This window comes from Lutjanus erythropterus, chromosome 6 (genome assembly GCF_056507025.1).
Source record: "Lutjanus erythropterus isolate fLutEry1 chromosome 6, fLutEry1.hap2, whole genome shotgun sequence".
In the NCBI taxonomy this organism is placed as follows: domain Eukaryota; kingdom Metazoa; phylum Chordata; class Actinopteri; order Lutjaniformes; family Lutjanidae; genus Lutjanus; species Lutjanus erythropterus.
Window position 1 is genome coordinate 12,826,907 of NC_139322.1, and position 14,747 is coordinate 12,841,653.

At 39.5% G+C, this 14,747-nt stretch overlaps 1 protein-coding gene across 1 annotated transcript in view; it reads left to right on the forward strand.

Moving 5' to 3' along the window:
* LOC146324967 (acid-sensing ion channel 1-like) overlaps window positions 1-14,747 on the forward strand; it is a 73,066-nt gene that overhangs the window by 51,728 nt on the left and 6,591 nt on the right. The window contains exons 3-4 of the mRNA XM_084720648.1: window positions 11,138-11,288; window positions 11,467-11,594. Coding sequence (XP_084576774.1) covers window positions 11,138-11,288; window positions 11,467-11,594 — 279 coding nt within the window. The remainder of the gene's footprint in view (window positions 1-11,137; window positions 11,289-11,466; window positions 11,595-14,747) is intronic.

Here is a 14,747-nt window from a genome sequence, read left to right on the forward strand (position 1 = left end):
CTCTCCTTCTTCTACCTCTCTTCTTTATTTGTTTTTTCCCTCTTGCCATCCATTCTCTTAGGCTTTCCTCTCTTGCACCCTTGTTCCTCTGCTGGCTTTCTAACAAGTCTGTCTCTTGCTTTTTGTTTTCCTCCTTCATCTTTCCTTCTTTCTCTTTTTCACTCAGCCTTTCCATTTCCTCCATGCTTGTGGTCCACTTCTGGACAAAGGACCAGGCCAGCCTCCTTCTCTCTTCTTGTTCCTGTAGGTCTCTCTCCTCATCCTCTTGTCTTTTCAGTATCAGCTCTTCCCTGACAAGTTCATGGATCAAGGACCTTCTTAAGACCCTTTTCTCTTCAAGCACCTGTTTGTCCTTATCATTTAGTCTGATAGCTTCCTCTCTTTCCCACTCCTCAACAGTGGACCGGTTTCTCTCAGCCCTCATATTTGCCTCCTGCCAGTTTCTTTTTTACTCTTTATTCTTCAGTCTGTTCTTTTCCTTCTTTCTACTTGACCACTCCTCGTCAAAGGAAGGAAGCATCCTCACTATCTCTTCCTATGTCACACCTTTGCCTTGGTGCCCATGTGGAGGTAATTGGGCTGATGTCATTACAAGAGAAGAGTCTCACCCCCTTTGCCTTGGTGCCCTCATGGTGGTAGATGGGCTGGTGTCATCACAGGACAAATGTCTTCCCTGTGCGATCCCATGGTGCTATCAGGGCTGGTGCCTCCACAAGACGAAGGTCTGCCACTCCGTTGTCTGTGTGCCTTCAAGATGGTAAAAAGGTCAAAGTCTTCGGGAGACGAAGGTCTGTCACCCCTTCTTCCAGGCTCCTCCAAGATGGTGAGGTGGCCGAGGTCTCTCACTTGAGTTTACTCCAGTACTCGTGGTCTCAGTGTTATCGCAAATTGATGATTTAGAATTGCAAACACACACAGTGATTATTTCAGTGATAATCAAATTATTATTATTATTATTATTATTATTATTATTATTATTATTATTATTATTATTATTATTATTATTATTTTCAATCAGCACAGCAATCAAATTATCTTATAGTTGTCTGATTTCATATCTTAACTAAACTTTCTAGCTCAAAAGACTGGTGTGTAGGATTTAGTACCATTAAGTGGTGAGTTTGGAGACTGCAAACACCTTGCCTCACTTTTCCCTTCCAATCTACAGTGATTGTAAAACAAGTGAAAAACAAGAAAGGCAGTATCTGGGGCCAGTTTGTCTCTTCTGTGCTACAGGAGAAACATGGCAGTACAACATGGCGACCTCCATGGAAGAGGGCCCACACTCCCTGTACATATTACATATACATATTATTCTTATTTTCAGGTTATTATACACTAACTAACATACTTATGAATATCTGCTCCTCTCCAGGGGCTGTAATAATCATACTAACCTTGTCTGTCAGACCATGTTGCAGTTTTTTCTCCATGAAATCTCACAAAACTACGCTTTTCAGATTCATTTATCGTATTGTGACACAGTCCCAAAGAGTCAGCAGGAAAACCTTGAGGCAACTCTGAAGAGCTTTATTGGAGCAAAGATAGTGGCTGTGATTCATATTTTAACAATTAATGAAGTGATGTTGTCCTTCACAAGAAGGAGGCATCAAAATAAACAAAAGAGGAGCGCCTTGTTATGAATGCTGAATATCGGAAACTGATGAAAGATAGAGAACTGCTTAAAAAATCTTTGAAATCTGGTGTGATTACAGACCAACAAACATTCCAGACAGGCTATATGAAAAGCCAAAGCAAATTTCTTCATTGATATTATTGAAAAGGAAATGGGAAAAAGAGTTGACAGAATATTAACATATTAATCGATAGAGAAAACAAACAAGATAATAAAGAACTAGAACACAAAAGGAATAATGTATTAGTGAAAAATCCGGTCATCCTAGCTACCAAATTCAACCTTCTTTCAACCTGTCCATGAGATGAGCCAGCTTTTTAATCCATCTGATATTACCTACAGACCTATTAATCATGCACAGCCTGTTTTTAAAATAGTGGACAGAACAGAATCAGAAGCGGCAAACATTATCATTGCACTCAGAAGTTCCAAAACTAAAGATGCTTACAGGCCTGACACAGAAAAAACAGACGTCAGCATCCTCCTGGTTATGTTTAAGGTTGCTGAGAATTGAGTGACAATTTTACTGATTTAACACCCAACTAATCATTTTCACACTATATATTAATGACCTACCTAACACCTGTCCAGTCAGTAATGTTCACTTTGGTCTTCTGGAGGTAGTTCTTCACCAGGAGCACCGTATGTTTTGGGTCGAGTTGGAAGACAAAGCGAAGACCCAGACCCAGTTTTGCTGCTTATAATCTTGACATTATCCTTCTTTATTCATGAGTCCTTTCATCTTGATGAGATTCCCAGTGCTTGACACGCTGAAGCATCCTTCTCCTGCTTTGTGAGCATCAACAATTCTTTTTTCTCAAGTCTAAACTGATTTCTTTTGTTTTTGGCATGATGCTTTCTCAAGTGACAGCTCAAACCCTTAATGAAGTTTTTATACTGTGTAAATTGGAAGATAACCCTCAATTTTAACTTGATTTTACAAGCTTTGAGCATTACAAAGTTAAAGCACATCATTGCACAACAGTGGTTTGTGCTACGGCTCAATAAAAAGGTCAGTTCTTATGGGGGCTAAAAATATTGACCCTGATAATTTTTTTTTTCTGAAATAAGTGATGCATTTTATGTATATTTCATATTATATTCGATGCATAACAATAACCAGACAGAGCAACTGATAAACTGTACAATTAACCCGATTCTTTAAAATGAGAGATTTGGATGACTTTTTTTAAACTGCATTTATTGAACACGTCTACCATACATACACATCTACATCCATACACACACACACACACATATATATACATACAATATACATTATACTAATAATGTAAACAACAAAATAAATTGAAATTGAAATAAATGGGTTCATAGCACACAATTATATATAATGTACACTTGACCTGTAGTTAGACTGTAAAGTGTATATTCAAAAAAGATTATATTTGGATGAATTTTGAGCACATTATTTCCTGTGAATATTGCATCAGATTAGTTTTCCTGATATTTTTAAAAACTTTTTCCCCAATTCTCTATCTGTATTGTGTTTGTGTTTTTTCAACAATTATAAATATTTAATTGGCTTATTTTTGACGACAAATTTTGTGTTTAGTTCTTTTTGACTCTTGTCCATTTGTCAATTACATCTTTGGTTGCCTTGACTGTGTACTTTTCTGATGCAGGACAAGTTATTTTAGCAGAGTGTGAAGGCTCTGTGAATATAGTTTATGTTCAAGTCTGCACCCTGTCTTTACCCTGTGAGATATATTTTAAGTTTGTACTATAAACTGTACTCTAAATTCTAAATCAGTTAAATTATTTTATTCATTTATCTCCACAGAAATTAATGAAATGCTGAGATACAGGCTTACTCTCCCTGTACATATTATTTAACTTTCTTACACCTCTTAAAGGGAAAATTCTGTACTTTTCATGTGGATATCTAATCAGTGTTGTTGGTAAATGTAGTCAGTTAAAACAATAGAGTTTTCCTGCTCACAGGGCCATGCAATAGTTCCTGCATGTACCAGGATGTATTATGGACAAACTTGTGACTTCCACACCCGTGTTGCCATTTCTCATCACCCTAGCCTATAGCGATTATTGTGTTGGCCAAAATACTCATCTAGCATGCCTCCTGGCTACTCAGATGTGGAGAGTAGAAAACTGAGAAAAATAAAGGATTTTGCAGCAGGTAAACTCCATTTTCTTGACAAATAGAACACACACTGAGGAGTTTATTGCCTCATTTAAGAAGCTGCAAATTTCCTATTTAAAATTAAGATGGCCTTGTGACCCCCTGTGAAGCTTTGGAAACCCCGAGTCGGGACAAGGACCTGCCACCACTGTCATCGACCGAATCAGTAGCACTTAGAAATGGAGCTCCTCACTGGTGACTGAGAGTGCCACTGTCAGCTCAGCGGTAATTCACAGTATGAAACCTTCTTTTTAAAGACTGTGAAAGTCACAGAAACAATCAGAATCTGATCACTCAGTGGCAACAAGCTGCTGGGCTGTTAACCTTCATACTCCAAACCCCAGAGGGAAACTTTTTTGTCATATCTCACTTTATTCCCAATAACTTTATGTCATTGCTTTCTTTTCCTCTTTTAATTAGTGCATTTTAAAAAATACCAATGTGTTGGGGTCTTGAAATACCCAAGTCAAAAGCATCATCATCATTCTATACGGTTTCAATTGATGGAACTATTTAATGATTGAGTGCATGTCTGCCATGAGTACTAATTTAAAGCATTACACACTGTCGTGATAGTTATTGTGAATAAAAGACAGTAAAGTTGTGCACTGCACAGCCAAAAAATGAGCTGATAGAAGACCTGGAATTTCATAATTTTAGGAGCAACCTCACGGAGGCCAAATGCCAGGTCCACAGAGATAATTAATTTAACTTAAGGGTTAAGATGATTCTATTTTTATGATGGTGATGCGTTCTCTTAATGTCTGGTTTGCAGCAGTAGCAATGCTAATGTGGCTGAAAATACAAATAAAATATAAATGTAAAGCAGTCACATGTAGGTTTTCACTTTTCTGACCATTTTAAAACTACAGGCACAAAGATGGTAGACATCCATACAGTCAGTATCTTTCTATTGTTTTGACAGCACAGTCCTTTGGTCCTCTCTTTCCAATTAAGAGACAGAGTTTCTCTATGAAGCCTTTTATTTATCCGTACTCCCCGAGGAGCCCTGCGGTTGGCTTCTACCTATTCTTGTTTGTCTCTCATCTTGACTTCTCTATTTTGACAACCAGTGACTCAGGGTTTGATTCCATGTTCAGGGCATCATCATTATTACACACACACACACACACACAAAGTCCACTGTGCCTCTGGCTTTCGATCCCCTGCCTATAGTTTACTTTCTCTTTGCAGTGGCTCTCTGTTCAACCCGAGACTGGTTATTAGCGTGGTGAGTCAGCTATTCATTCAGAACCAAACAGAGGAGGGGGATGGTTTGGCTTTGATGCTTTTATTCATGAATTATTTGCACTTTTGTGCTGCAAACATTTGTGATCAGACTCCAAGATCACCCATTTCAAACAGCGTAAACTGTAATCAGTCACCTTCACAGAATGCACCAGTCTGTGCTGGCTTTCTTTGCTTGTTGCTTTGCTGATTTTTTTTTTCCTTTGGGTCTAAAACACACTGTAGGCTGTCTGAATAATCATGCAGGGGAGGTTTTTGGCCAGGCTAGTGGCATGGCTCGAGGAATGGCAGTCTTTGTTGGGTTGTCCACCATCTTTGGCTGAAACATCTCAACAGTTATTGGATGGATGGATGGATTTTGTAAAGCGTATTCTTCTTTTCTTGTCTTTTACCCTTAAAGCTGTAATATATAGCTTTTACATATAAAAATTTCTAAACATGTGCCATATATTTAACTGAGTTGTGTACCAAGTGTTTCCAACTATAATCAAACCCAGAGAAATCTGTAATTTATTCAGAGTAACAGTGTGTTTCCTGCTCGCCATCATCAATCTACTTTTGCTGTTATTTTAATATGAGAGAGCAGTGGAAATTACTTATTGTGTGTTTAAATCGTATACACTGGACCTTTGATTTATATGTTTTATATTTAAAGAAAAGAGAATAAATGTTGATATAAAAATACTCGCAAATTATTATTTGACACTTATAGAATGTAACAGGGGACAAATGCAAGTACACAGGATTAGAATCAAAAACATTCAGTGTGTCTTAAATTTTCCACCGCCACTATCAGATCCAATTTTCTTTTTTTGCTTGGATAGAGTATGAGAGAGTTCACTGTGCGGTGAGCTCACAATAGAGTCCTCTACATTCTCTAGATAGTGAATAGGTTTATTATTTTGGACACAGTCATTATAAAAACTTAGCATGCTACCATGCTGAGCTATGGTGAAAAAAAACTGTTAAACATTTTAACACTGTCATTGTGAGCATGTTAGCATGCTGACATTAGCATTTTGTTAAAGTGTACTGGGTGTAAGTACAGGTTCACAGAGCTGCTAGCATGACTGTAGACTCTTAATCTTATTAATATTAATCCCTTTATTTATTTCCATGAAGTTTATTCATGTATGAAGGTACCCAGTGTAGTTTTTCCAGGTCAACTGAAATCGGATTACAGTCCTAAATTACACAAGCCACACAATAGGATGCAACACATGTGGATATCTTTTTGTGTTGTTCACGGCGGCCTGCTTTCTGCTCGCTGTTGCATTTAAATAGCATTTTCCCTGTGATAGCTGTTTAAGCGTACAGCATAATAACAGTGGAAGTGTTTGCTCTTAACCAAGACGGCTCTAAAGTCTCTGAAAACATCCTCATAAAACAACAGAGCACTAATGGATTGAACTTATCCCGCGGAGACGTCTTTTAGCAGCACACAGATTGCAAGAGACTGAAGACCTCGCTAAGTGGACGGGAAAGTGCATGGATTTGTGACTTAGAGATTCTTTCAGAATCTGATGTGGCTCTAAAAACAGATATGCATAATTATGTGCATAATAATTAATTACAGTAGAGCTCTGTTGAGTGCTTTTCAATACGTGGGAAATTGTGTGTGAGTGACAGCTTTATTGATCACAGATCTCTGAAGATTATTGCTTGTGAAGACTGCAGTCAGAAAGTAATGTATAATTCTGTGGAAAAAGGGACTGCTTCATTTTTTGAAGTACCTTTAAGCAAAAGAGTGCTGAGAGTGTACATGTGTCAGAATTAACAAGTAAAGTTTCACTCTCAGAAGTCAGAGTTTCTGTTTGTCGTGACACCTATCGTCTCTCATGTTCCATATGATTTCTGCTGCAGAGAACCCTTTTCATATATGCACAATAATTTATTCATTGATCATAACAAGCAGAACAAGAAGCCACAGTATGCGTGCTGTGCAGACTTTGTGCATTATTTAGGTTTATCCTTTTATTCTTTTCACCTCTGTCATAATATCAACTATTCAGCAAGAGGCAGAGTTACAGAAAACAAATGTCACCTGACATCGCCACACATTTGTGTATCGATCAATATGCTGGTGTGAACATCATTCACCCATCACACACATGGATTTAACGTTTATGTAATGATTGATTTATTTATGAAGTACAGTAAGTGCAGCCACTGTATGATCTGACACATTTATGCTTTCATTTGTGAAGAAAAGGCAGTGCCTCTCAGGCAGCTTGGTTAGCTCTTACAGATGTTAAAGGAGCCAGCTGGGTTCAAGTCTGTGATCAATAAGTGTGAATAAATGTTTAGTGAAAACCAGCTGCAGCAGGTTGATGAACACAGAAAGTAAAAGAAAACGTTTAACCAAAGCTATGTTTACGTGATCATTATTATCCACACTAGCTGCTGAACTCTAGCAGTGTGGGTCTGTTGGTCAGTCAGTCAGTTCACTGCTTTGGCCTCGACTTAGATATCAACTATAAAACTGCCATGAAATGTCATGGTCCCTGAAGGACTTTGGGATTCCCTGATTTTTCATCTAGTGCCGCCAACAGGATAAAGTTTTAATTTATAACAATTTGTGCAGACATTCATGGTTCCCAGAGGATGAATCTTATCGACTTTGGTGATCTTCTGACTGTTCCTGTGGTACAGGGGTCTCAAACCTTCTCCCCCTCCCTGAGGCCCGTGACTTGATTTTAAAAATATTATATTATCCAGCCTGCAAAATTATTTTGTTTTAATGTTTTTTTTCTAGTTGTTTCATACCAATTTAAATTGCTCCTTCATAATCCATTGAAATAAAAACACAATTTGGCATTTGATGAAAGCACAGACAAAAAAAACAAAAAAAAAAAAAAACAATACTCAGTAAGCCATTTTCATCAAGGGCTTAAAAACCAATTTGAAGTGACAGAAGAACTGCTGAGTTTGTGTCCAATTCACGGCTAACTAAAAAATGCATGAATAAAAAATGGAAATTAAAAAGTAAATTCTAGCTTTCTTGTAGTACTTGAACACTCTAATGTGGACTTGCCTGAAACGTCAGCATGTTAGCATTGTGAGGATATTGCCATGCTGTTATTTAGCTAAAGCAACACTGTGCCTAAGGGTCGGCTTATGCTCAAACAGAGCCCGTTCGTAGGACATGTTGTTCGACCATGTCAAAAATCAAAAGTGTTCACAGTTATTCTAAATGGCCACCCTCAAGGAAAGAGTGAGAGATCTGCTATAATAAGAGAGGAAAGAGGGACAGTTTTTTTTAACAGTGGGATACCAGCACACATTTTCAGATAGTCTCTCCTGGAAGGCATTTATAAGGTTGCTGTTAGTTGTTCACATGAAAAATGCCACAAAGAGTTATGGACCGAATGAAACAAGACTAGGTCGAAACATAGTATATGGCTGGTTCTTGTTTGGTCAATTTGGTCTTGAGGACATAATTGAGGACTTTTTGTGCTTATTTATTTTGAAAGAACAACAGCCAATGGGGGAAACACCTGACCACAAACAATAGTGTAACTTCATCACTCACTCAGTAAGACAGGGACAGACTTTTGTTTTTATAGGGCTGGCCTCACTTTACTGCTTTCCAGCCAGAAAGAGGGCTTGAGCAAGAAGTTCACTGGATTGACTGGATAATCTTTACCGTCCCTGAAGGGCAAATGAGCTTGCAAAGAGTCGTCCATGCAAGCAATTCACAACCAATGCAGGCCTTAGAAATGAATAAAAAGCATAAATACATATGAAAACATACATCAAACCCTGGCTCCTTTTCCACCTATATGGGGTGAAGTTGGTGTGAATGTGAACGGAGTAAGATTTGATATTTTTGTTTTGACAACACCACCAAGAGAGCCTAGGACTCATTTGAGTCCACAAAGGTGAGCAGTGAAATTTATTCAAAAGAGGAGGCAGACGGGACTCATATTAAATACTTTATTCACAAAATAATTAATATGTAAAATATAGTAAAGATAGTAAAAACTAACTTAAAAACTATGCCTTGAGTAAAAAGATACAAATCTAATTAATATAAAATAAATATGAACAAGAGTAAAAAAGAGTTTGGTTACAACAGTCTTTTGCAGTCCCAGCTACTCCACCATTTTGCCATTCTCTGGCTTCTCGCCACACCGCCGTCATCCTCACCACACCGCTGCTGCTGCCAGAAAGGAACATTAACAGCCCTCAATGGGGAGCTCTACAGTAACCCTTCTCCTGCCTTATCCTATTCCACCCTTCACATTGCTGTTCTTTCACTGTGTCTGGACAGTTATTTTTTTTCCAGCTGTCCAGACCAGGTGTGGCTCACCTGGGTAGATACAGCTTGGCCTCTGTTCTCCATGGCTCTCATGCAGGATGGCGGGTGGTCAGGCCCGGGGGACAACGTGGCTCACGGAGCACTGCCCTGCCTGCAGCCTCTTCTCCCTGACGGGCCGCACCATCAAGCCCCTCTGTCCCTCCTTCCTCATGAGTCTGTCATGAGCACACCCATAGGTACGCTTGAAGGAGAGCGCATAGCGTGCACAAATTGATGCCACACTTGTACGCCGGGTCTCACCTGGACAGCAGGTGGGCACAGCGCTGCTCCCTCGGTTGTGACCTCACACCTCCATCCAGCTCCTCCCTCTTCCTAAATGCCTCTGTACGGTGTGCTGCATCACCCTGATGGCTGTGGCCAAACCAAAACACAAGAGAAACTACTCACAACACAATATGTGCAAGAATGTAAACAACCTACTTAAAATGTAAATGATCCTAATTGCATGCAAAACAAAACAGCAAACATAAGATATAATATATGCAACTAAAACACAGTAACCCAAAATATAAATTCCACAGCCTCACATGAATGTTGGATTGCTGGTTTTGGAAACTTACAGAATTGGTCTCATACAACATCCCCTACCCCCAAATTCGGATGTCAGAAAGGTATAGGAGGGAGGGGGTTTTCCAAAGCTATTCGACCATTTGACAGGCACTTCAGATGAAGTATACTGGTGCCTTAGGTAAAGCCTCACAGAGCTGCCAGCGTAGACTCTTAAGTCTTCTTCACGTGAAACAAACATTTCCTCCCAAAGAAACATTCCCTTCAGGTTGTCAGTATGAGTCTAAATGTGTGCACACTCATTGTTTTTGGCGTGTTGTGCCTTTCATTTGCCTTTCTTGATAGAGCTGGATGTTTTCCTGTTTTTTCTTTTCTTCTCTTGTTTTTTTTTTTTTTTTGTCCCACTCAGATTGATGTCAGCTTCTGCAACCGACACTCTCTCACTGCTTAGTTGATAGATGGCCAAAATGTTTGAACTGCCCTTGGCAGGAGCCAAACTCTTTCTCAACAATTACTTGGTTGGTTTGTTCCTTCTAATCATAGATATGTCATTCTGTGCCATAACACTGAACAATAGCCTGCTCCAAGCGGTAGCAGCTAAACTCCCCTCCTCTCCCTCTCTCCCTCTGTCTCTTTCACTTTACATCCCGGCTTTCCGCTGCTCCCTGCTCTCCCACTCCCTCACCCATTCTCCCTGCATGGGTAATGTGACTCACACAACTCTAAATGCTCTAATGCAAGATTAGCTCTTCCCCAAAGAAAGCTCCATATTGATACGTTTCTTGCTAGTTACTGTCGTGCTCTCATGGCTGTTTAAACATGTCATATATCTCACGCAGCTTCAATCTAACATATGCGTCCTGGCTTTCCTTAAAAATTAAGGCTGCATTCTTCCTGACTAAGATGCTTGGTCTCCATGGTAACATCGGGTCCATTATAAGTACCATAAAGAGCATGCGAGGGAATGTTAAATCACCAGTCTGCCAGTCTCCATCACCTCAGTGGGTTGATTGTGTAACCCACAAACCCACAGGAAGACCTCCTTTCCCTCTTCTCCCTTTTACTCTTCCACTCTTTTTGTCTCACCTCTTTTTTCTTTCTGTCACACAGTTTCTCTCCTACTATTGCTGTTGTATACACACATCCACACACACACACACATGCACACCAGAAATCGAGTCAAACACTGACCCCCAGTGGAAATGCCTTGTTAAGAAACCTTTTGCAGCCATGTGATTAAAATAAATCTCTCTGATGTGTCTCTCAGGTCTTTACTCGCTACGGGAAGTGTTACACCTTTAACTCCGGCGATGATGGACGCCCTCCCCTCATCACCACCAAGGGAGGTATGGGTAATGGACTTGAGCTCATGCTGGACATTCAGCAGGATGAATACCTACCTGTCTGGGGAGAAACAGGTAAGGGGGACATCAGTCACACACTCACATCAGTGGCTGGCAGATCTGGTTATTTGTCACACTCTAACAGTGTGTGTGTGGGTGTCAGTACCTCAGAGTGTGAAAGTCAGGGACAAAACCTTTTGTGAGTGTCCGGATTTATTACTGAAACACATTTTCATTATTTGACTTCCTGCAGATGAGACGTCATTTGAAGCCGGGGTTAAAGTTCAGATCCACAGTCAGGACGAGCCGTCCTTCATCGACCAGCTCGGGTTCGGAGTGGCACCGGGGTTTCAGACGTTTGTTTCCTGCCAGGAACAGAGGGTACAAATCATCTTTATACGTGTGGTATTTCTTAAAACTCCTGAAACCTTAGGTACTCTGCTGTACCTTTTAAAGGGATAGTTCACCTCAAAAATACAAATTTTCCATCCATATTGTTTTGTTTTGAGTTGCTGAGTTTTGGAGATATTGATCATAGAGATGTCCGCCTTCCCTCAAATATAATGGAACTAGATGGAACTCGGTTTGTGTTGCTAAAACCGCCTCCAAAAAACCAAATGTTTCTCTCCAGACATCATGACCTGGTCACTCAAGATAATCCACAGACCTTGTTGTGAGTAGTTTCATGGAAGAACTCTTTACTTTGTACTGAAATGCACCTGCCAACCGTATCACCACGCAGAAGGATGCATGCATCTACTCATGGATGAGAGGTTTCAGGACGCCATTAAAGGTGGCAGTTTATTTTTGGCACCACTGGGCAAAAGTTCCATAATAACCTTTCAGCACAACATAATGCAAGTGGTCTGAGAGAAAACTTACACCCTCTTCTTATGTCTCTATTTTGTGCTTCTTCGTCTCCTCGTCCCTCTGCCTTTCTCCCTGTGACCTAGAAATCAATCTCAGCACACCATCCTGAAGACTGTTTCAATTCCTAAAATGCATCTGGAGGAGAGAGGAGGCTTACCAGAGGAGCTATGAGTGAGGATACACTGGTGTATCTTGTAGTTTTAGTAGCAGGAGTCCTGTTGTTGTAAGTTGTATTAATTATTTAAGATGATCAGTGTTCTCACCACATTTCTATTACTACACCGGTTCACACCAGTTTTGATGTAACTACTAGTCGTGGGAGAGAAGGGGAAAAGAGAAAAAGAGAAACAATATATACTTTTTTTTACAGTGATCTAGATCAACATGAGTGTGGTTGTGTGTGTGTGACTCAATCATAGACCCTTTTATCTGACATCATGATTGGCAGGCGGCAAAACAAAGGAAAAACTGCAGGCAAACATAAATCACCTCAGAGTAGGTGGCCACATATCCAAGAAAAATTGTCATCTTGCTATGTCGGTGGGTGCCAGAATTGAAATAGTAATGGCTCAAAATTGAAGTTTTATCCCATACCAGCTGTCACTGCCAGTCAAAAAAACGAGGAGAGCTATGGTTAAACATAATAGGACGAAGGCTGTGAGATGTGTGCAAGCTGCGATAAAATAAACAAAATGAATTCACAAAATGTCAAGACAGGAAATATTCTCACACCTACTGTAGTTTCCTTATTAAAAAGCAAAATACAACCGATCACTGTCAAAAGTCATGTTTCTCTCTTTCTTTCTCTCCGAACTAAGGAAAGCTTTAATTGCCTTGTTAACTCTGTAAAACACCTTTACTTTAAACTTGACAGACAGAAACAAAGTAAAACTCACCAAAACCATTTTGGTCAGTCTCTCCACTGTTATAATGATCACAAACTCAGGATTGGTAGAAATAAATCATTAATTCACTGCATCAGATAAGAAAATAGTCTGGCAGTTGTAAAGAGATTGTCCATTGGCTGGTCTGCTTTCTTTGCTTAATGTAAATTTTGTCAAGCAGCGCCTGCAGTCCTGGTGAGTGAGTGACCGTATATATGCAGAAGAGCTTGTATTTTCTTCAGGGGTCTATAATATAATATAATATACGCCACTCGACATTTGTAGTGCTTCACACAATGACATATATAAAGGTCTGTATGTATGTGTGTGTGCGTAAAATAAAAAATGTATGACATCTGTATTCTTCTCACGTTATGCCACGCTGTGAATTGAATTAGGTTGAATTAGGAGTAAATATACAAGTTGTCATGAACACTGTTCTGCTCATCTGACAGAGATCATAAAATACAGCAGCAGGTTATTATAATAAAAGAAAGGACAGATGATGCAGCCGTTCCACACATCAAACTTAATTGACATTGCTTTAAAATGATGACACCGAAGAATGTCTCATTTTGTTAAATGCCCGTTGCCTTGACTCCTCTCTCCTCATGTCTCTTCTCTGCCTCCTCCGCTAGCAACTCGGGTGAGAGAAGACATGAGGCGAGGAAAGAAATCGAGGATGTACAAACTGAGAAAAGAGAAAGATAGACTTTTGTTCCTCCACTTCGATTTGTTTTCAGGCTTTAGACCTGTCTAATTGGTGACAGGAGACTTTAGTCAATCACAGGTAAGAGAGTTGATTGTTGAGTTTCATTCCCAAAGCTTGAATATTTAACAACCTGGAAATGAGACTCAAAAATCAACCATGTTCAAGCCACCAGTACAAAGTGTAAATATTTACATCTCACACTGTCAGAAACATGAGCCCTGCATCCATCAGTAGATGCACACGTCCTTCTGCGTTGTCACAGGTTAATAATTTGGTAGAAACAAAAAAGTTCCTACATGAAACTGCTCAACAAGATCTGTTGATTATCTTGAGTAACCAGGACATGATTAATGGAAAGAGACATTGCTGTTGAGATTTTCAAATTTACTTTTTGGCGTTTCAGGCACCACGAGCCAGGTGCCATCTGGTTCTATTGTATTCGAGAGACATTTATACGGGCGATATCTTTCATCAACTTGCACCAAAACTACCTAGATGGATAAATAGCACTACAGGTACAAGAAAAAAATGTGTATTTTGGATTTTTGGGTGAACTGTCCCTGTGAATGATCATGACTAAATAAGTAACAGCCAAGTTAGTTTGTTAAAAAACATACTTGGTTATTATTTCTTAAGATTTTAACACTCAGAAAACTAACCTTCAGCAGGACCTTGTGGGTGTGAAATTATCAGATTTTATTGGCAGTGGCCTGGTAACACGAGCAACTGTCGTCCTATTTTGATTCAAATGCCAAATCCTGATTGCTCCAAGGATATCCATGCCATCATTTTTCCAGCAGAGACCTGCCCACTTTAAACCAATTACATTTAGTCATTTGGCTGACACTTTTGTCCAAAGTGACGTACATAAATGAGGTTCAATCCAAGACTCAGAATCTCAAGGAGAAACCTTCGAGAATAAGAGCCTCAGCACTCAGTTCTACATTCAAGGTCTGCAGGTGCATGAAGTAACATATCATATAAGTGCAATATGTCTTACAATTTTCTTTTGAGATAGAGACATAAAGAGAGGGACTGACACACACAGAGAGAAAGAGCATATTATGT